This window comes from Podarcis gaigeae, assembly GCF_964106915.1.
Source record: "Podarcis gaigeae genome assembly, chromosome: 14".
Lineage (NCBI taxonomy): Eukaryota > Metazoa > Chordata > Lepidosauria > Squamata > Lacertidae > Podarcis > Podarcis gaigeae.
The window spans coordinates 2,738,598-2,762,248 of NC_139690.1; the positions used below are offsets into that span (position 1 = coordinate 2,738,598).

General features: G+C 44.8%; 1 protein-coding gene and 1 long non-coding RNA gene across 3 annotated transcripts in view; one reads left to right on the forward strand and one right to left on the reverse strand.

Moving 5' to 3' along the window:
* Nucleotides 1–2,388: 2,388 nt before the first annotated feature.
* Nucleotides 2,389–8,640, reverse strand: LOC310830915. The gene is made up of 2 exons (XR_014557697.1): nucleotides 8,145–8,640; nucleotides 2,389–3,004 (listed from the first exon to the last, which is right to left on the reverse strand). It is a non-coding gene; the product is annotated as an uncharacterized lncRNA (long non-coding RNA).
* A 5,475-nt stretch (nucleotides 8,641–14,115) lies between these two features.
* The window catches only part of ENTREP2 (endosomal transmembrane epsin interactor 2), a 223,224-nt gene continuing 213,688 nt past the window's right edge, over nucleotides 14,116–23,651 (forward strand). For both annotated transcript variants that reach the window (XM_083712199.1, XM_083712200.1), the window contains exon 1: nucleotides 14,116–14,432. In XM_083712199.1, coding sequence (XP_083568325.1) covers nucleotides 14,184–14,432 — 249 coding nt within the window. In that variant the 5' untranslated portion in view covers nucleotides 14,116–14,183. The remainder of the gene's footprint in view (nucleotides 14,433–23,651) is intronic.

Consider the following 23,651-nt stretch of genomic DNA (forward strand, 5'->3'; position numbering starts at 1 on the left):
TAAAGCACATTATATTGCTCTGTTGGCCTTTTTGCTGTTAGGAAAGTGATGGGGAAAGGCATTAGAAAGTTCAGAATGAATGAATGATGAATGACAAGATATATAAACACCTTGCAAGAACATTATGATGAATGTGCATTGACATAGGACTTGCCCATGAAGTTAGACTGGAGGTTTAATGAAGTGTAGACCTAGTCTAGCTATGCATAAGCTTTTTCACCAGCAAATCATGTTGAATGCTCAATAATCGGCACCTGGAGGAGTCCCATATGAATGCTGCAGTGTTTTTCCATATTGCCATCAGCACTACTTTGCATTGCTGTTTGAGGTTGATTGTGGGTCGTCCCCCCCCCCCCCCGAGAGAGAGAGAGAGAGAGAGAGAGAGAGAGAGAGAATTCTGTGACACTCATATGAGTAATGGAAACCTGCTCTCTTCATTGCTCAGACGAAAGATGCCTGTAGACGTTGATTCTACACTGCCAAGTTTCAGCAAACTCACTTTTCTATTTTTAGGAAACCTGTCTGAGACTCTATGAAGCAGACTGATGCACAGTCCTTAGGTCATCTCTGGAATTATATGCTTTTCATCTGCTACCAAACAAGAATTGTATCCTGTGCCTCCAACAGAGTGAGTGAAGTTGCCTCTCCTGCAACTTTTTGATGGTCCAAGGACAGTTTCCTTTGTGAGAAATAGTTGAGGCTTGGAGGAGACAATGGCAGCGGTCCCAATTTATCATCCCCTTGAAAAACCTGGTTCTTGCCCACCTTACTGACAGTTCCCTTCATTTTACTAATAGTCTTGGGAAAGAAACTGATGGGAAGCATCTCTGTCCCCGCCCCCTTTCCTGTCCTTGAAATTGAGGGAGACAACCTGAAGAGATAAATCCCTAAGAATCCTCCCCATTGCTCCTGCCTTTCACTGACTCTGCAGAGTGAAGCCACAGGGGGTAAGCCCTCAACAGGTGGAGCATATGCACCTGCCCTTTCCAGCACTGGGGTGGCACTGGCAGAGCAGGGCCACCTCCCCAATCCTTCTGATTCTGTGTGCAACATTGGACACTTCCTTCTATTATGTACATGGATTGGTTTCAGACACAGGACATTCCCAGATCTACCTGTTTAGGGAAGTTTTTAATGACTGGTGTTTTAATGTATTTTTAATCTTTTGTTGGAAGCTGCCCAGAGTGGCTGGGGAAACTCAGCCAGATGGATGGGGTATAAATAATAAATTGTTGTTGCTAGATACCTGGAGATTGAATGAGATCTCTGCATGCAACACAGGTGCTCTACCCACTGAGCTAAGGCCCTTCCCCCACACCTGCAAGAAACCCAGAACAGAAGAGCACGTGTGAGACTTGGAACAGTTGACCAGGTAGAGCAAGTAGAGGCTAGAAAGCCCCCTTAGGGGGGCCTCTGACTGCTGGAAGGATTGGCTGCTTCAGGGAGCCACTCAGCCAGGAATCCCTTAAAAATGTATTCTTAAGCTGAATGTCTCTCAATGGACGATGCAGAGGCGTTTGTAAGCCTCTGGCTTCTTTGTGGATGGGATGTTGCCTACTGTGCAAAGATATGAGTCATGTCAGTTGCTGACATACAATCTACTTGTATTTCCACCCTCTTTGCCTCTGACCTGCACCCACCATAGACATGTGGTGCCTATGATGGGATGTGGCTCTCAGATTAAAAAAGGATCCTCACCCAGATGTGATGGGCACAGAATTAGGCTAAGACCCAGGAAGGATCGTCTCTAACCGAGGCTGAGGCTCTAGTCAGTTGACTGTGGGAAGAAGAGAAGAAGAGTTTGGATTTGATATTCCGCTTTATCACTACCCAAAGGAGTCTCAAAGCGGCTAACATTCTCCTTTCCCTTCCTTCCCCACAACAAACACTCTGTGAGGTGAGTGGGGCTGAGAGACTTCAGAGATGTGTGACTAGTCCAAGGTCACCCAGCAGCTGCAGGTGGAGGAGCGGAGACTCGAACCCGGTCCCCCAGATTACGAGACTACCGCTCTTAACCACTACACCACACTGGCTCCTGGGAATGGTGAAAGCAGACCCAACCCCTGTTCTCTTCCCTTGTTCTAGGCCTGGACCAAAAGGCACACCAAGTGTGACACAGCTTCTTTCAGTTTCATAGTTTCATGAATTTGACACATTATCATTTTATTTATTTATTTATTGGATGTGTTTATAAACCCCTCTCATTAACTGAGAAAAAGGCTTCTGGAGTGGTTTACAATGCTCATTAATGAAATAGTCTCTGCCCTCAGGTTTTACAAGCTAAAAGTCATGGCACAAAAGGAAAAAGGACTTGGAGGGGGGTGAAAATAGATGCAGTACATTTCCCCACAGATGAAAATCAAACAAACATCAATGGCCACATGCCAATTACTGTTGCCAGACTTACAAGTCAAGCTGGGAGCTTTTATTGCTTGTTTCCTCCAGTGATGGAGCAGATAGCCTCTGGCAATTGCCCCTTGAGCCAAGAGTCCCTCCAAGCCTAGCTAATCCACCTAGTTGCTGCCCCCAAATCCAGCTCAGGCACCTCTCCATGCACTCCCCAAACCTGTGAAAGAAGGTACTGTCTGTGCGTTAAGAAACTGCTCCAAGCCCTTCCTGGTGCAAATTATTAGCAATGAGAAGCATGTACAGTACTGTATAATCGGGGCATCTGACAATTGCAGGCATGTCCTGCTATCATGTTAGAGAACAGAGGTCCTAGAATGGCAACATTTGGATAGATTCTGTTATTGACTTTGGGCACCATGGCTTCCTTTCAAAGCAGGGAGAGCAACCCATTCTGAGTTCAGCCCTGGGCAGGGTCAACTGACAGGAGCTTTGAATGGGATTCTGCAGGGCACGCAATGCAGCATTATACCAAGCGAGGCAGGATCAACAGCAGCTGAAGGTCTGCCTTTGAAGCCTCATGTTCTTCAGGTGCTCAAATGAAGTCTGATGACCGATAAGAGAGCTGATGGAGTGATCCCGCCGTCATATTTCTGAACTGCAAAGGAAAAAATTTAAAGGGTAAAGGAAGCACACTTTAGTGCTCTTTTAATGGCAGCTAAAAGACTTTGACATCAAAGGGAGTCCAAGGAAGTTGGTTAAATCTTTTCCATAATTATCACTGTCAATACGTTGTTGTTGTTGTTGTTGTTGTTGTTGTTGTTGTTATTTTGCTGTCCTTGCTACCTGGCTTATCCTGGCTCTTTTGTCCTTGCTGTTTTGCTTTCATTGTTGTTTAATTGTTTTATTGCCATTTTTATGGGACTTGCCACTTTGGCCAGATATGGAGAAGAAAAACCAAGTAAATTTATTTATTTATTTTCCCTATTTTATATCCCACCTTTTTCTCCCAGGAGCTCAAATTGGTGTTCATAGCTCCCCCCCACACACACACACTGAATCTTTACAACAACCCTGTGAGGTAGGTTAGGCTGAAAGGCAGCGACTGACTCCAAGGTCACCCAGTGAGCTTCCTTGCTGAGTGAGGATTTGAACCCTGGTGTTCCAGGTCCTGTCTGACACTCTAACCACTTAACCACATTTGTTAGTCTTCTGTTGGAGGGTTGGGCTCCCCTACTGGATAATGGCCTGGTGTAAGATGTGCCTCAATAATAGTATTTCCCAACATATAAATATATGGTAATCATATTAAGAAATGCATGTTTGAATTAAAGGTGGTCCTGGCCTTGCAAAGGCGGAGGCTATTGAACCAAAGAAGCCAATGTCATTATTCCATAGGCCTGGGGGGGGGGGGAGAGAGAGTCTGCTTTGGCTACTAAATTTTGAATGCTTGGCTGCTTGAGCATCTTGGGAAGCAACACCACAGAATGGAGCAAAGATAAATGCATTTAAAACAAAAAAAGCAAAACAAAAACCTCTAGATATATTAGGCATCCATTCGTAAAACGCTTGATGCAAATGGAATGAGCGGTTCCTCCTGGTACCAAATTTTCATTAGCTTGAGATCAGACAGATGCAATCAAAGTTTTCTTATAATTCATCCTCTGGGAAAGCGGGCATTGCTCCAACTGCTGACGAAGCCAATTTTATCTTTTCCAAAAGTAGCACATTGGAGGGTAACTACTTACGGTCAGGACCTGTGAGCATTGATATACTGAACTCTGCCGCTAGGTTTGTTTATGGCCTTGGCGGCATTACTTTTGCAGTTGCTCCCTGATTCTATTCAAAGGGGTTTCTGTGAAAGGGACAGAGCTGAAATAGTATTCTAACACTTGACACATTTTATCAGAGAGAGTGAGAGAAAATTGTGGAGTTGGAAGTGATCCTGAGGGTCACCTAGCCCAACCCCCTGAAATTGAAATTGAAATACTTTATTGCCACTGGCACAACTTGTGTACTGTGAGATTACACGAGCACCCCCAAGTCAGCTCTCTTAGTCTTTTTTTATAGAATATTTATTAAGGTTTTTAATAATAATACAATAAAGGTAAAAAGAAAATAAAAAAATAAAAAATAGTAACAAAAATACAAAAGTAAAAATAATAAAAAAAGAAACATGCAGATTTTCCATTTCTCATTTTCCTTTAACATGTTTCCCGGACCTCCTCATACCTCCCTTTTTTGTATTCCACTTCAAATTGTTGATTCAGCAAATCCTTACCATTAAATTTTTACCTGTTTCTAACCCTTTTTTTTCGTATTCTCTTAAAGCATTACAGCTGGAAACCACTTAATTTCTATCCAACATCATTCTAACATTCATTAATTTTACAATATTTCTGTAGGTAGTCTTTAAATTTCTTCCATTCTTCTTCCGCCGACTCTTCTCCCTGGTCTCGGATTCTGCCGGTCATTTCTGCCAATCCCATATAGTCCATCACCTTCATCTGCCATTCTTCCAGAGTGGGTAAATCTTGTGTCTTCCAGTACTTTGCAATAAGTATTCTTGCTGCTGTTGTAGCATACATAAAGAAAGCTCATCCTTCTTTGGCACCAATTGGCCGACCATGCCCAGGAGAAAGGCCTCTGGTTTCTTCAGGAAGGTATATTTAAATACCTTTTTCATTTCATTATAAATCATTTCCCAGAAAGCCTTAATCCTTGGGCACGTCCACCAAAGGTGAAAGAATGTACCTTCATTTTCTTTACATTTCCAACATTTATTATCGGGCAAATGATAAATTTTTGCAAGCTTGACTGGGGTCATGTACCACCTGTAAATCATTTTCATAATATTCTCTCTTAAGGCATTACATGCCGTAAACTTCATACCTGTGGTCCATAACTGTTCCCAGTCAGCGAACATAATGTTATGTCCAACATCTTGTGCCCATTTAATCATAACAGATTTAACCGTTTCATCCTGAGTGTTCCATTTCAACAGCAAGTTATACATCTTTGACAAAATCTTAGTTTTGGGTTCTAACAGTTCTGTTTCTAATTTTGATTTTTCCACCTGGAAGCCAATTTTCTTATCCAAATTATATGCCTCCATTATCTGATAATAATGAAGCCAATCTTGCACTTTGTTGTTTAGTTTCTCAAAACTCTGCAGTTTCAGTCTATCTCCTTCTTGTTCTAAAACTTCCCAATATTTTGGCCATTTGGCCTCCATATTGAGCTTTTTCTGAGCTTTTGCTTCCATTGGGGACAACCACCTTGGGGTTTTATTTTCCAATAGATCTTTATATCTTATCCAAACATTAAACAATGCTTTCCTGACAATATGGTTTTTAAATGCTTTATGTGCTTTAACTTTGTCATACCACAAATATGCATGCCACCCAAAAACATTGTTAAAACCTTCTAAGTCCAAAATGTCTGTGTTCTCAAGAAGCAGACAGTTTTTCAACCAGCAGAATGCTGCTGATTCATAGTAAAGTTTAAAGTCTGGCAGGGCAAATCCGCCCCTTTCCTTTGCATCAGTTAATATCTTAAATTTTATTCTGGGCTTCTTGCCCTGCCAGACAAATCTAGAAATATCTTTCTGCCACTTCTTGAAACAGTCCATCTTGTCCACAATTTGCAGTGTTTGAAACAAAAACAACATTCTAGGCAGTACATTCATCTTTATAGCTGCAATTCGACCCTACATGGAAAGCTTCAAATTTGACCAAATTTCTAAGTCTTTTTTCACTTCTATCCAGCATTTTTCATAATTATCTTTAAATAAATTCCCATTTTTAGCTGTCATATTAATCCCCAAATATTTCACTTTCTTAACCACAGTCAGACCTGTCTCATTCTGAAACCTCTCTCTTTCAATCGATGTTAAGTTTTTCTCCAAACCCTTAGTTTTTAACTTGTTCAGTTTAAATCCTGCCACCTGACCAAATTCTTGAATTAATTCTAAAACCCTTTTGGTACTAGATTCTGGCTCCTGTAATGTCAATACTAAGTCGTCTGCAAATGCTCTCAGTTTGTACTGTTTGGCTCCGACCTGTATACCTTTAACCAACCGGTCCCTTCTAATCATATTCAGCTCAGCTCTCTTAGTCTTAATTCCCCTCGTTTGCTGACGCACACCCACCAAACCCAAAAGTCAGTTGCCCTGTTGTTATCTTTTCATTCAGCAGCCTAACAGCCCACGGATAGAAGCTGTTTTTTACCCTGTTGGTGAGATTAATCATGCTTCTATATCTTCTGCCTGAGGGCAGATCAAGAAATTGCCAGCCAGGATGTGTGAGTGTCTGGAGGCGGTTGGAGGATGGATGGTGGCTAACAGATTGAGGTTGAATCCTGACAAGACAGAAGTACTGTTTTTGGGGGACAGGAGGCGGGCAGGTGTGGAGGATTCCCTGGTCCTGATTGGGGTAACTGTGCCCCTGAAGGACCAGGTGCGCAGCCTGGGAGTCATTTTGGACTCACAGCTGTCCATGGAGGCGCAGGTCAATTCTGTATCCAGGGCAGCTGTCTAACAGCTCCATCTGGTACGCAGGTTGAGACCCTACTGCCCACGGACTGTCTCTCCAGAGTGGTGCATGCTCTGGTTATCTCCTGCTTGGACTACTGCAATGCACTCTACGTGGGGCTACCTTTGAAGGTGACTCGAAAACTACAACTAATCCAGAATGCGGCAGCTAGACTGGTGACTGGGGGCGGCCGCCAAGACCATATAACACCAGTCTTGAAAGACCTACATTGGCTCTCAGTACGTTTCCGAGCACAATTCAAAGTGTTGGTGCTGACCTTTAAAGCCCTAAATGGCCTCGGTCTAGTATACCTGAAGGAGCGTCTCCACCCCCATCATTCTGCCCGGACGCTGAGGTCCAGCGCCGAGGGCCTTCTGGCGGTTCCCTCATTGCGAGAAGCAAAGCTACAGGGAACCAGGCAGAGGGCCTTCTCGGTAGTGGCGCCCACCCTGTGGAGCACCCTTCCAGCAGATGTCAAAGCGATAAACAACTACCTGACATTCAGAAGACATCTTAAGGCAGCCGTGTTCAGGGAAGTTTTTAACGTGTGATATTTTACTGTATTTTTGGTTTTTATGGAAGCCGCCCAGAGTGGCTGGGGAGGCCCAGCCAGATGGGCAGGGTATAAATAATAAATTATTATTATTATTATTATTATTATTATTATTATTATTATTATTCAATAAGTTATTGAATCTTTTGCCTTTGATTAAGAAGAAACATCTTCTTTGTTAAGATGTTTTACAATTTGTGCATAGTCTTTTTCATTTGATGTAGCAATAGTCAAGTCATCTACAAATGCTAAGACATATGAGAATTGTCCATTACTTGACTTACTATACAAACACTTATCAGCATGACCCTCCTTATAACCAAGCTGCGTCAGCATTCTATGCAATTTTTGGTTCCAGGCTCTAGCAGCCTGCTTGAGACCATAAAGACCCTTTTGCAGCTTGCAAACTAAATGTGCCTGATGTGGTTTTATAAAACCTTTAGGTTGACACATATAAATTTCTTCTGAAATTTGACCGTGTAGAAAAGTTGTAGCAATGTCGATATGTTTCACTTGCAACTGCTTGGAGGCTGCGATACTTAGAAGCATCCTCACACTGCTGCATCTCACGGTTGGTGCAAAAACCTCATCATAATCTTCACCATATTGTTGTGAAAATCCTTGTGCTACAAGTCTGGCTTTGTGGTGTTGCACTTCTCCTTCTGCCCCCTTCTTAACCTTGAACACCCACTTACTGCCAATGGCCTTCTTACCGGGAGGTAGCTCAGTGAGAGTCCAGGTTTTATTCTGATGCAGTGCATCCATCTCCTCCTGTGTGGCCTTCTTCCAGAGACTGGCTTGTGCATCTGGCATCTTCTCTATCTCTTCCCATGTGGAAGGTTCCTGTGGAAACGCTGACCCTGTGAAGTAGGACAGTCTTCTTGGTGGGACACCTTCGTTAGTTCTGGATGAGCGTCTGACCTCTGATACTGCAACCACATCAGCTTCCTCATCCTCCTCCAACACTGGCATGTCTCCATCCGAGTCCTCCTCTTTGTCTCTGATGCCACCAGGAATCTGGTCCTCTGCAACTTCTACACTGGAAGACAGATCATGACTTTGCTGGGGTATTGAAGGAAAATACACAAGATCTTTAATATTTTCTGTGTCTTCAAATAAAATACTATTCTTAGTAGCAGCTTTACTGTGTTCATCAAAATACCGTATTTTTCGCCCTATAGGACGCACGTTTCCCCCTCCAAAAATGAAGGGGAAATGTGTGTTCGTCCTATGGGGCGAATACAGGGTTTCGCTGAAGCCTGGAGAGTGAGGGGGGTCGGTGCGCACCAACCCCTCTCGCTCTCCAGGCTTCAGGAAGCTATCGGCAAGCCGTGGGAGAGCTGCGCGACTTCACACAGCTCGCCCACGGCTAACGGACAGCTGCGCGAAGCCTGGGGCGTGCTGAGCTCAGTGTGCCCCAAGCTTCTGGGTGCAGGCAAGCTCTCCGCTAGCCGTGGGAGAGCTGCAAACTAGGACACACCTAGTTTTTTTGGGGGGGGGGAGATAAAGAAAGAAAAAATATTTTCCCCCCAGTTGCGGGGCTGGGGCAGGGAAAGCCCGAGCTTCCCCCGGCCTCCGACCCCAACCCCCAGAACAGGCTAGCGGAGAGCTGCGTGAAGCCCGAAGCCTGGGGCGTGCCTGGATCCTATGCTTAATTACTGGAAAGTAATTTGTGTATTATTTGATTATTGCATTTATATCCCACCTTTTCCTCCAAGCTCAAGGTGGCATCCATGGTTCTCACCCACCACATTTTATCCTCACAACCACCCTGTGAGGTTTAGCCGGAGGGGCAGTGACTGGCCCAAGGTCACCCAGTGCGATTCAGATGTTCCCTCCCCTCCTGTGCTTACTTATTCTCTCATTATTTCCTCCCTTGTCTCTCCCCCCACCCACCCTCTGACTTTTATTCCCTTTGCTATCTCCATCTGAATTTGGAGTCTGACATCCTCCCATGGTGACCCCCCCCCCCGTTCTTGCATTCCCTGTTCCAAACACACTAAGTCGTTTTGCTCTCCCAACACACCAAATATTCCATTTGATTCCTCATTTTAAATTTTTTATCTAGACATTCGTCAGACTTGCTTCTACCAAAAACTATTGAGCTGAGAGTATTAGTTCTGAAATTTAAGCAGATTTGCTACTAAAGACCCTTGTTCATCAGTTCTATATTTAAAAATCTCATCTAGGCATTCCCTAAGTTTTACTTTTTCTTAATTCTGTCAGCTCTTACTGCTTCTAGCTATGAGTCTAAGGTTTAGCATTTTGGGTTGTTTTTACTCTTGTTTTTAAATGCTTTGTTTCTGTAAGTCGCTTTGAGGTTACCTTTCTGAAGAAGTGACTAATAATAAATATGAATAATAACAAAAACTTTCAAGTAACGGGGTGGGAGCGGCTTTTTTCTGAGCACTGCCCTGGACTCTTCCCTGTAAAACACACAGAATCAAGTATTTCCCTTCCAACAGGAAAAAATGCACTTTGACACGACTGGGGTTTTTATTTCTTCCCACTTTCTCAAAGCTGAGAACTTAGTAAGGATTGGCTTCTCCTCTTATCCTCCATCTTTGCAGGTGGCATTTTTTGTATGCTAGGTGTGTAACTGAGTCATCAGAAAGCACTAGTAGAAGCAGGAGCAATGTCACCTTGCCTTGGACAGCAGCTATCTAGCCAGAGGGCTTAAAAGTACAGTGTCTAAGAAGGGGAGCTGGTGACTCAGGAAAGTTATCTCCCTCTCTCTATAAGATGCTGGAGATCTGCAGCCAAAGATCTGGCTATTTCAAAATGATATGTGAAATTTGGCCTTCCTCAGGGGAACCTTGGAAGATGACTTAGGCTGTCAGAAGAATGGTCCACCTTGCTCAGAATTGTGAGGGGGCAACATCTAGCCAGGGAGCCCAGCAGGACCTAAATTAGCACAATGTTGTCGTCGTGTCCCCCCCCCCCCCGCCTTATGCCTGAGGCGATATATGAAGTCAGGCTATGGAGCAAGTAAAGCTGCACCTCCTTGATGAAAGAAGGGTTTGCAGAGTACCTGAAACCACATTGGCAAAGGACGTGGGGTTTGCAAATACCACCCAATGGCTGATCAGTGTAGTTAGGCTCTCAGCAGAATGTGCCTAGTTCTACAGTTCTACAGTTTATGACTGTTTCATAATTTATGACAATTTAGAATTTAAATGTATTTTCATGTAATATTTGATACTTCCAGCTGATGAAGGTGAATACATCGAAACAGGGCCCTGTCCTGATTTCCAATCCATAACTTGACTTCTGCTCTATGATTGAAACTGAGTCTCCATCTGCAAGCTGATAAATTATAAGGATCAACATTGTCGAGTGAAAAAGAGAAAATCTTTGTAACGAATTATTGTGTTATACATATCTCTTTGAGTTTGAAATCTCTGTTAGAGTTTGTAATCTCTATTATAATACATACTTTTGAATAGATTAGTTTTTGTTACTATTGACTATTGATTTGTGAGTAGGGACCACTCCCACTATTGAAACCTACATTGGCCTCAGTTCTTGGTGTGCTTTTTTTCTCAGCAGAATGTTGACTTCTACAGTTCAGTAGGCTGCTTTACTAAGGAGGAGGTCTGGGCATGCTCAGAATGCAAGAATAATTCTAACTGGCTTGCAAAACTGCCAGGGCTTCAGAGTCAAAAGCCCACACAATTTGGGAGTGGGTTGACTGGATTACATATAAGGATGCAAATGGATATATATAGATCTAAGCAAGTGTCTGGGGCTGCCCTAGCAATTGCTATATGAATATGGTTTTCTGCCTGGAGATGTTTGGGTTTGGGTGGGAATAGTTTGGGACTGGGATTGGCAGAAGTGGATGTAGCAGTTCAAGTGGAAGGTCAGGGAGTATGCAGGTAACAGGAAATCTTCTAGTTTTCTTTTTTATTGTGGGGAAAACTTTTAACTCCTCTCCCATTTAAGCTCCATGCCCAGGTGACCAGCCTCCCATTGGCAGCAAGTGTATTGTAGCCATGCCAGCTTCCCACATTTTTGTGGGGAAGTTGTGACACTGAACATGTTTTTTTACGGGAAGGAGAAGGACCGTAGCTCCATGTAGGCAAAGCCTTCACTGGCTGCTGGAGGAAGCAACCAAATAATGGTTGATTTTTAAAAAACCCAACAGTTACCTAGTTGTATCTCCAACCCCGACATTGGAGGTGCTGAAGTCTACATGGCAGTGTTTTCCAAACTGCATCGCAGGAACCTTTGGAGCAGCTCATGGAGACCAGCGATGGTGGGGAGCTTGCTGGCCACCACTGAAGATCTTCTCTGGCAAGGACAGGGGTGGGTTATCTACTTCTTTTTATAGTATTCTTCACTGGTTTACACACTTTTATAGATTTTAACTAACCATTTCAAACATTAAAATAAAATGTTCTTTTGAACCTTCGGACCTTCTTTCCTCCCTGCATTTTAAGCTGTATTTTAATTAACTGTTTGTTTGTTGTTGTTTTCTTCCTATTACAATTACTTTAATTCATATTTGGTGTTAGCCGCCCTGAGCCTGGCCCGAATATAAATAAAAAATTGTTGTTATTATTATTAATGGGTTCCATATTAAAGATTATTTTTTTTGCATCTTTTACCATTATCCATCTGTTATATATCCAGTTACCATACTTAATTCCACATTACAAGTGTCATTACATCGCTGCCAATGATTTTAACTGTTTACAGTGGTCTTTTAAATAAATTAAGAATTTACTCCAGTCTTTTAAAAAATACATGATCTTCCTGGTTTCAGATCTTCCCCGTCACTTTCACCATCTCCATGAGTTTTGTCTGCCATTCTTCTTTTGTTGGTACTTCTCCTTCCTTCCATCTCTGGGCTGGTAGCATTCTCGCTGCCGTTGTTGCATACATAAAAAGTATTTTATCCTCTCTTGGTATCTCTTTTTATACCTAACAAAAAGGTTTCTGGTTTTTTAACAAAAGTATTTTTAAACATTTTATTTAATTCATTATATATCATTTCCCAGAAAGCCTTTACCAGTGTACACGTCCACCACATATGGCAAAAAGTACCCTCCTTCGCGTTGCATTGACAACACAGATTTGAACCTGTTTTGTACATTTTTGCAATTTTACTCCGTGTTAGATACCAACAATACATCATTTTCATATACCAGTAGTTTTCTTTTAATGAACAGCATGCAGTAAATTTTATTTCCTTTCCATAACTTTTCCCAAGATGAAAGTTGGATATTATACCCAAATTCTCTAGCCCAATGTATCATCATTGCCTTGACTTCTTCATCTTTTGTATACCATTCCAAAAGTAGTTTGTACATTTTTGACAGCGCTTTCACATTATTCGCAGATCTATTTCAAATCTCGATCTCACTGTATCAAAACTTTTTTTGTCTACCTTAAAAAAATTGTTTAGTGACACTGTAACCAATCCATTAATAATTCTCTTATATCTTCAATTTTTCTCCATTTTAGTTGGTCTTCTGCCTCTATTAACAAATCTTCATAGGTGGCCCAATCCCCTCTCATATTTAATATTTTAACTGAAATTGCTTCCCGTGGAGAGCGCCATCATGGTGTTCTCTGTTCTAGTACGTTTTTGTATCTATTCCATACCTCATAGATTGATTTTCTTCAGGAATCCTTCATGTGCTTTTGTTTTATCATACCATAAATATGCGTGCCACCCAAACCTGTTATCATGACCTTCCCAGTCTAACAGATCTGTATTTTTTAACAAAATCCATTCCTACAATATAACTTCAAATCTGGCAAGAAGCAGCCCCCCCTTTCTTTAGAAAATTAGTAACTTATATTTTATTCTTGGTTTCTTCCCCTGCCAGATCAAGTTGGATATTTTTTTTTCTGCCATTCTCTGGTGTGTCCCATCCCATTTATCAGGGGTATAGATTGAAATAAAAATAGCATCCTTGGTAGCACATTCATTTTTAGAGCAGATATTCTTCCCCAAAATGATAGTTTCATCCTTCCCCACACTTCCAGATCTCTCTTAACTTCTTTAAGGTATGTAATTATCCTTAAATATATTTATGTTTTCAGCAGTTAACCATACCCCTAAAGATTTAATCTTTCTTTCTACATTTATTTCTGTGATCTGTTGGAACAGGTGTGGCTTATCTTCCAGGGACCCGCTCCTTTCTCCTGCCCCAAGCAAGGCCTCAGCGGAGGACCACGGCCAGGCTTTAGGAAGCTGCCTTAGACCAAGGCGGGCCATCCGGACACGGACTGGCAGCGTCTCTCCGGAACTTGGGGCCGGAGACTCTGCCCCGCCGCCCGCGCCCCGAAATGCCCCGCTCCCCTTCGCGGGGGTCCGCGCGGCGGGGCTGGAGCTGGCGGGGGGCGGGGCGTCTCTCTCAGGCCCCTCCTCGGCCGGGGGCGGGGGGAGCGGCGGCGGCGGCGGCGGCGGCGGCGCTGCAGCACCTGCCCGGCCGGCCGGCGCGGAGGCTGCGCGGCGCCTGGAGGGAAGGAGGCGCTAGAGGCGGAGGCGGCGCCAGAGGGAGCGCCGCCGCAGCCCGGCTAAGGGGAGCCTGGACCGGCCATGCCGCCCGCCGAGGGGCTCCGGCGGCGGCCGAGCGCGCAATGAGGGGCCCGGCGGCCATGGGCGAGGGCGGCCATGGGCGGCGGCGGCGGCGGCGACGAGGGCGGCGCGGCTCCCCCGCGCGCTGCGCTCCGGGCCGGCGTGGCGGCGGCGGGCTGGGCTGAGGCGCGCTCGGTAGCGGCGCCGCCGGGCCGGGGAGATGCCTGTGGCCGGGCGAAGGCGCAGCGCCGCCGCGCTGAGGACGATGCCGCCTTTGGCGGGGGCTCCTCCGCGCTCGCTGAGCCTCTCCCGCCTGCGCGAGTTCCGCACCCGCTCGCGGATCATGCTGGCCCTCGGCGTCACCCAGATGGTCCTCGGCTGCCTCATCGTGGCCGTCAGCTTCGCCGCCCTGGCGCTCACCACCTCGGCCCGCGTCCGGCACTCCTGCCCCTTCTGGGCCGGCTTCTCGGTAAGGCGCTCTCGGCCCGCCGCCCGAAGGGCCTTTCTCCGCGGGGCGGGAGGCGGGAGCCCGGGAAGCTCCTTCGCCCCTCGGGGTTTCCCTGGCTGGCGGAGTCGCCTTCGGGTCCTGCGAGGAGAGCCTCCAGGCTCCGGAGCAGTCTACCTCTGAGAAGGGACCCGGCGAGGGAGGGAGGCGGGTCCTTGGTTTGACCTAGGAAGGCTGAGCCGCGCTTCTGAGACGGGTCTCCCGCCCCGCTTTGCCAGAGGAGGCCCGGGGAGCTCCTGCCTTCAGGCGCAGTAGGTCGGGGAACATCAGGAGGGCATTGGCCGCGTCCCTGTTCTGGGCTCCTTGGTGGCATCTAGTTGATCCCTGTGGGAAGCAGCTTGTTTCACGAGGTTGATCTTTAGTCTAATACAGAAAGCATTTCTGAGGTGACACAGCTCAGGGCAGTTTTCTCATCCCTTTTAAACCCGAGTCTTAACACACACACACCACACATATCCTTCAGATCTGGCTCTCCTAATGACTTTGTCGAATTTCCAAATGGATTGGGATTTTGTGGTGTTTATTTTTTTAATTTTAGATTGCACTTTTTAATTAAAAAAATTCCCCTCACATGCCCTCTGAGATCTTCCTATCCTACCCCCTGTGAGGGTGGGGTGTGCCTTCTTGTTGAGAAACGCACTCTCAGGGGATGCCGGCTAGAGACCTCTGGGTTCCACTAGGTGCTTCTGCTGCTGCCGCCTTCTGAAGAAGGGTTCAGTGTAACTGGATTCAAAATGTATTCTCTGAACTTGGTTTTGCATCCTGGGCAAGGGCACTGGGATAATTCAGCAGCAGCGATATTACACCTCTCCTCAGAAGTTCATTTAATTTGACAAAGACCTTGCATTTACAGAATTCATAGCATAAAAATACATAGATGTTAACCTTGCTGAAATGAATCATTGTTTTATTTTCATGCATTGGACTGAGGTGTTACCTTCTCTTTGTTCTGTTTTCTTGGAGTATCATTTATTTAAGGACTAGGAAGAGTCAAGCAGGTAAGAGTCAGCAGGGTAAAATCCTTGCTAGCCTGCAGATAAAAAGATTGTGAGCTCCCACGTGAAGGTCCTGCCCTGAGAGAAGGAGGTGTCCATCTGTGCATCCCAGTTCAGCTGAAAGGACTTTGGAAGCACCTTTAATAGATAGGCTATTATCTATTAATAAATGGGGCTGTTACACTGGAGGAGGAGCTCCAGATTTGACCAGTGTCAGGGGACAAAGCCATTGTAAGGGGATTGTATTTTGTGAGTGGTCATTGTGCTTATTTTACATGCAGAGCAGTTTTACATGAATTGCTTGTATTTTTGCATTTCATTGCTGTCTAACTCTCATCTTTTACAATTCTTCTATACCCCTGTATGTATTTTTATTTATTTATTATTGCATTAAAATCCCACCTTCTTTTGCCCAAGGAGCTCAAGGTAGCATACATGGGTCTCTTCCTCCTCCTCATTTAATCCCCACAACAACCTTGTGAGGTAAGTGAGGCTGAGAGGCGGGTCTGGCTCAGTGTCACCCTGTGAGCTTCATGACCAAGTGGTAATTTGAACCCTGGTCTCCCATATCCTGGTCTGCCACTCTAACCACTACACCACACTGGCTGCCTGCCTGTCCACGTAAAGCTTATGCCATCGTAACTGTTAGCCTGCAATCCAAATGGCAGGTACCTGAGTGTCAGCCCCATTGACTCAAACAGGACTTACTTCTAAGTAGACATGGTTAGGACTGTTAATTTTTTAAAATTTATTTTTTTAATGCAAATTTGTTGCAGGAAGGAATTTGTTGCAGAAAGGTACCACAAGGGTCTTTGTCATTTTTGCTGCAAGCAGGTGAAACAGTTACACCACTGGAGAGAATTCCTCATTTATCCACCTTCCCTTTTTCAGATTGCTCATGTTAGGATCCTGGAGATTTTGTTTTCTTTTAAACAAAAAGTTTGAATTACCAATTTCAAGTAGGAAGTGTCCATAGGACGGGATTTCTACTGTACTGGCAAAAGGAGGGAATGTGTTGCTTCACTTCTGTAGATGGACTGAAGTAGTATGAAGAGGTTTGCAGAATAAACTGCCCAGAGTGAATGGATTGTTCTCTGAGCCTAAGCATGACTTGAGTTGCAATTTCTACTGCTGAGGATCATATTTTTTATTAATCTGTTAAGAAATTGCCCAAGAGAAGCAGATATTCACTACTGCTTTGCTTTCATGCTCTTTTCAGCAAACAGAAGGCAACTTTGAAAAAATGAAGCTAGATCACTCAGTATTTGTAGGATTCCTTAAAAGGACCATCTCTTAGCTTGCTTGGTGTTAATCTAGTCTGTTATTAAAAGTTTCCTAATGGCAAAGCCCTAAGTGTGTGCTTCATTTCATTATGTAAATATAGCAAATATTAGAGAGGACTTGTACTGTTTTATTTAATTTTTCATCCAGTGAAGATGAGGAGAGGGTACCGCTAGGGAAATCAAAATGTTTGAGATATGATGAAGTTAATGTTGGAAGGAAAAATGACTTTATTTGCAAATCAAGTTTTGCTTTTATTCTGATCCCCCTCCTGCTATGGATTCCATTTCTGTCTCTTGTTTTCTTCCTTGTCCCCATGCACCTTTCTGTGTTCATTGCAGAGTAATGGATTGAGTAATCAAGTTCCATTCAGTGCTGCAAAAACATGGCATGCAGCTGAAGGCAGGCTGAGGGCCCAGAAGTTTAACTCAGAACTTCGACCCATCAGCACCCACTTAAAATGGCATAATTGAGTTGGAAACTGGTTTACACCTTGACCTTTGGGAAGTTGCCATCCTGTGAGGGTTGGGGCAGGAGTGTAACAAAGAGACTGAACTCTTGACCCAGAAAGTCCCCAATTTCAGCCTCAGCAACCCCTCCCAATCTGCAATATGAGGGTTGGGGAAAATAATACTAAGCAATCTTACATGGTTTACAGCTAGGTAGTGTCCCAGTGAACCACAGTTAACCTTAACTATAGTTTAAAGGGTCTTGGTGGACCACAAGCTGAACGTGAGTCAACAGTGTGATGCAGCAGCCAAAAAAGCTAATGCTATTCTAGGCTGCATCAAGAGAAGTCTAGTGTCCAGATCAAGGGAAGTCTCACAGTCCCACTCTCTTCTGCCTTGGTCAGACCACACCTGGAATACTGTGTCCATTTCTCGGCTCCACAATTTAAGAAGGATGTTGACAAGCTGAAACTTGTGCCGAGGAGGGAGACCAAGATGATCAAGGGTCTGGAAACTAAGCCTTATGAGGACAGCTTGAAGGAGCTGGGTATGTTGAGCCTGGAAAAGAGGAGACTGTGAGGAGATACGATACCCATCTTCAAATATCTGAAGGGCTGTCACATGGAGGAGGGAACAAGCTTGTTTTCTGCTGCTCTGGAGGGGAGAACTCGAACCAATGGCTTCAAGTTACAAGAAAGGAGATTCCGGCTAAACACCAGGAATAACTTTCTGACAGTAAGAGCTGTTTGACAGTGGAACAGACTTCCTGGAAAGGTGGTGGACTCTCCTTCCTTGGAGGTTTTTAAGCAGAGCTTGGATGACCATCTGTAATTAATGCTTTAGCTGAGATTCCTGCATTCTAGGGGGTTGGCCTAGATGACCCTTGGGGTCCCTTCTATGCTCTTCCTAGGCTTGCTGCCCACGCAAATAGGGACTAGAGGGTTGTGCCAAAGGTTTTGTGGAATTGATGAGTCTTGTAAGAGGCATGCTTTTCAACACCAGCTTGATCTGCAGAAAATATCAGGAGCCACCAAGTTACAATAATTAGGATTAATATTAGTTACAGATAGGTAGCCGTGTTGGTCTGCCATAGTCAAAACAAAACAAAAAAAAATTCCTTCCAGTAGCACCTTAAAGAATCTTAGCATCTTTAAGGTGCTACTGGAAGGAATTTTTTTGTTTTGTTAGGATTAATATTATTATTGCATTTGTATCCCACCTTTTTCTCAAAGGTGGCACAGGTGGTTCTGCCTCATTTAATCCTCACCACAACCTCGCACAGTAGGTTAGGCTGAGATGCCATGACTGGCCCAGGGTGAGCTTCATGGCCAAGTGAGGATTTGAGCCTAGGTCTCTCCCAGGTCCTAGTCCAACACTCTAAGCCACTGCGCCAAACTGGCTTCTGAGAACAGAGGGCAGGAGCAGATTGTATCTCTAAAAGTAGGTTGAAAGGGTGGAGGGAAGTGATTATTCCACTTAAAATAGACAAGTCTGCTCTGTCTGTATGTTCTGATAAAACATTTAAGGTTACTTTCATTCTTATATGTGTTTGTGAACTTGCCATAAGTTGATTATCTCAGAAGTACTTCACTCTAGCAAGGTCTGCCTTTCACTTAGCAACTCGGTTATTGCACAGCTGATTTTGCTTAATCTGATAGCTTTCATCATGAGCAACCTTTTAGGCAACTCATGCAAGGGATGGGGGTGGCCAGAGGCAAAGGTGAATGAGCAATGCAGCACTGCTATTTTCCCTGAAGCTTGAATTTGTTTTATTCTCACCAAAAAAATGGAAACTAGACATTCTGTTGTGGCAACCAAAACCTATGTGAAATATACTTGGGGTCCTGTAGTGATTTCATGCTCTGTATTGTAGCTTGTAAAGCAGTGATTGAATTGCCCCCCAAACCTCAGGCTTTTATATACAATATTTACACAATGAGTCCTGTCTGATTGGCTGATTCTGCTTCCCTCCTGGAGCCTGATTGGTCTTTTCCTGCAAGCCAATCATTTGTTGCATTCTAGGATCCTACTTGCCTATTGTTCTAGGATCCAAGGTTAGTACATAACAGTATGTTTGGCGATTAGCTTATATCCTGAGTTTCTAATCCTGAGTGCATTGTAGCCATGCAGAACTCAGACGTTTCCCAACACCCACCTCCCCACATGTCTCTCCACCCAGGCTAGCAACAGGCATGGGTAAGTTATATTTTAATACTAGGCACTACTGCTCCTGTTTGTGTTGCTCACCAAACTCTTGCAGCTCCCCCCCTGCATCCTCTCACAGCTCCTTCAAGCCCCCAGAGCAGGGTCAATGGTGGAGTTGGCCTGAGCATGTGGGAAAGTCCTGAGGGGTGAATAGGGAGGCCTCGAGCTCTCTGCTTGGCCCCTGAGTGTGGGGTCCCCCACGCCTTCCGTTGCAACTCCTTCAGAGCAAATCTGAACAAACAATTCCCTCCATAATGCAAATGAAGACCAACACTTAGAGTAGAAATTCATCACCCACAAAGATAAAGCTGAGGTGCACAAATGGAAGCTCTAAAAATAAGCACTGGATGTCATCCTTCCAAATGACTTATCTCCAGTGAGGCTTCAGCAGCGCTTTATCTATGAAGAAAACTGGGTCCAATTAAGGCCTTGAGAGTTGCGCTCTGTTTGGAGGGGTCATGGTGTTTAGGTAGTTTCTGGAAGTCAACTGGATTTGTTCCTGGAGGCAGATTTGCCGCCTCTTCTCTCCCTGCATGTCTCCCACAGACTGAGCCTGGGAGGGGAGCCGGGGTTTGTGCAGGTTGATTTAAAGACTGGCTCTGGTGCGATGTGGGTGGTGCTCTGGTCAAGGAATGGTTGGCTGTAAAGAGACTTTGCACCTACTTCCCCAGTCAGCTTGTAAATTGCACACATTGTCAAGTCCTCCTGATTTTTATGGGCAGCTGTGGTGGAAATAAGAGAATTATGTCCATGTTGTGCTTTGGGTGGCTGTTCCACCGAGAGTTTTTGTTGCTCTTTTGTCCAGTGGGTAAACTGGGCTGTGGAATCGGAGCACTTTCCATTTGACTTAATTTTAACCATCTGGTCCCTCTCCTGACCTCTTCTCTGTGACCAGGCTCATGAGATACAGTATGTAAAATCACTTTAAGCAGAAAGGCAAACAGTTGCCCTGAAGCTGGCGCTCTCAGTTATTTCCTGACCTGGTAATAATCAGGGCTATGTGCATAGGCCATGGCAACATGGAATGAGGAAAAATACATCTTTATGTGAATCTCAGCTTTTGTTTAACAAAAAGAAGGGTGTGCTTTTAGCCCTCATGGATGCAGATATGTACTTGAAGGGCTCCTGGGATTTCAGCGTGCAGACAGAAATGAACAGGGTCTCCGGTAGGTTGGTCCAGGAGTTCAATGACCTGTCTCTCCTCCTGATTATCAGAACCAGAATAAATGGTGCTGGCAGTAAACCAGCGCAGACTGAAGTATGCAGAATGTTAATCTTTGCATAAACCAAGTAGGAGAGTCTCGCTTGTCTAGCTGCTTGTGCAGAGGGTATTTAACTCTGATAAGTAACTTCCCAACTACATGTGGTCACCTCAGAGTGCCTCCTAAAAATAATGTCATTTCCTTTTCCTGGTACATCAGTCTTTTGCAGGCCCTGCCCACTGGTGGGGCAGGGGGAGGTGCCCACCTCTGAGTGGTGGAAGCCCAAGGGGGCACTGGCCTCGCCTCTGCTGCCCACCCTGCCGTCTCCACCAGCAGCAGAGAAGTGCCGTTGGCAGCAGTTTTCAGGAAGATATTGCCAGGATCTTGTGAGATCTCATAGAACACATGAAATCTTGTAAGACTTTTGCAAGATCTCACCAGAAACTACTGGTGCTTCACTAGGATTGTCCAAGCAACAAACTAGTTTAAAATACTTGTGAAAATACATCACAACATACCGGTATTTAAAACTGGCAGTTAAAATATAATTTGCCCTGGCAGCAGTCCAGTGGCTAGCCTCATTTGCACCTCAGTTTCCAAAGGCCTGTCTGAACAGGAATGTCTTAGGCTGGTGGCAGAAAGATAGCAGAGAGGGAGAGAGCCAGTCTCAGCTCTCTTGGGAGGGAATCTCACAATATGGGGGCAGCCACAGAAAAGGCTGTTTCTCATATCACTGCCAACTGTGCCTCTGTTATGGTGGTGACAGAGTGGAGGTGCTCACCTGAGGATATCTTATCACCTGGCCAGGTTCGTATGGGGAGATACAATCTTTCAGGTAGACTGGCTGCTCGCTGCTTGATCCTACATGTGTTCACTCACAAGTAAATGTCATAGAGCTCTCGTTACTATTTATTAATGTATATACCACACAATCACCGGTGGCTTTTATGCTTTTGTGCCTGTTATGAAAAAGACACATAATTAAAGTGCACAGTATAACTGTTTAATCAAAATATTGAAATAAACACCCAGAATTGAAATGTCCAATCAAACAAGCCTATTAAAACAGCACGACAATAATAAGAAGTTAAAGCAGCAAATGAAAAATGGGATGTTTAAGTCAGGAAACAGGTGTGTCTTCAAGAGCTGGTGGAATGCCAATATTGATGGGGGCCTCTCATATTTCAGTAGGAGAAGCATTCCACAGCACTGGTGCCACCAGTGAAAAAGCCCACCTAGGTGTTAAAACAAGCCGATGATAATTGTGTTCAATAGACCTCCCATCCAGGTTAGCATCTATTGCATTGCAGTCTTAATCCCTGAGATGCTTGCCAATTAGGTTTTATATCTGTTTTCTTTATATACATCAGGCTGTTGGCAGGAGACCAGTTGGTACTGGAGGCTACATCTTTCTAGCTAGCACCAGATGGACCGGTCTAAATTTGGAACTTTGTTAGCATGTGTTGAATTTTGAAATTTTTGAAAGTGTCAGTACTGTTTTGTTCTCCCTGTTTCAGGGGCAGCTTGTAGTTCGATCAGTTTGGGAAAGAGGGTGCTGGAGCCTTAAGTTTCCAGACGGTGCTTATCCATTAGATAGCATCAGTCCCCCAGAACCCAACAACCCTTGTGGCTCTCTCTCTCTTACTAGTCACATGCCAAATTCAGTCTCCCCCCCCCCCCCGCTGCCCATTCTTACTGTTTCCCTTAGGTCTTACCCAGGTAGATGCATACATGTTTGGATTGGTAAGACGTTTATGGCAACTTGGATTGGTAAGACATTTATGGCAATTCCTAGATCAGGATAATTTGATCAGAGTTGCCCATGCATTGGTAACCTCATGGTTGGATTACTGCAGTGCAGTCTATGTGGGGCTACCCTTGGGCTGGCCAAGAGGCTGCAGCTGGTGCAGAAGGGGGTGGCTAGCTGCTTGTGGGGGAAACCACACCCAGCACATAAGAGTTTGCTGGCAGGATTTGCATTGGCTGCTAATGTGCTACCAGGCCAAGTTTGAGGTGTTGGTACTAACATATATCACTATACACATCAGGACCAGGTTATGAGAGAGACTACCTTATCCCTTATCATGTTCCCAATAGATCACTGCAGTCTGCAAAAAAGTTTCTCCTGCAAGTTCCAAAGATTTCAGAAGCGTACTCCGTAGTGACTTGGAGAAGGGCTTCTATTGTGGACGCTCCTGTTCTGTGGAGCAGTATCTCTGCCAAGAAACCTTATTGGAACTTTTTGGAAATAGTTGAAAACGTTTCTGTTCCAACAGGTTTTCCCAGCTGGATTAATAATAATAATAATAATAATAATAATAATAATTTTTTATTTATACCCCGCCCTCCCCAGCCAAGGCCGGGCTCAGAGCGGCTTACAAGCAATAATAAAAACAAGATGAATGGTTACAACTTAAAAACAAAAATAAAATACATTAAAATAATGGAACATTAAAATATTAAAATGTAGCCTCATCGCAGGAGAAGGAAAAGAAAGGGGGGAAAAAGAGAGAGAGAGGGAGGGAATCAAATTGGCTCCAAGCCAAAGGCCAGGCGGAACAACTGTCTTACAGGCCCTGCGGAAAGAAATCAGATCCTGCAGGGCCCTGGTCTCATGAGGCAGAGCATTCCACCAGGCCGGAGCCAGAGTTGAAAAGGCCCTGGCTCTGGTTGAAGCCAATCTAACTTCCTTAGGGCCCGGGACCACTAGGGTGTTGCTATTTATGGACCTTGAGGCTCTCCGTAGGGCATACCGGGAGAGGCGGTCCTGTAGGTACGAGGGTCCTAGGCCGTGAAGGGCTTTAAAGGTCAAAAGCAGCACCTTAAATCTGACCCTGTACTCCACTGGGAGCCAGTGCAGCTTGAAAAGCACTGGGTGAATATGCTCCCATGGCAGAGATCCTGTGAGGAGCCTCGCTGCAGCATTCTGTACCCGCTGGAGTTTCTGGGACAGCTTCAAGGGCAGCCCCGCATAGAGCGAATTACAGTAGTCAAGCCTGGAGATGACCGTCGCATGGATCACTGTGGCCAGGTCGGGGCGGGAAAGGTAAG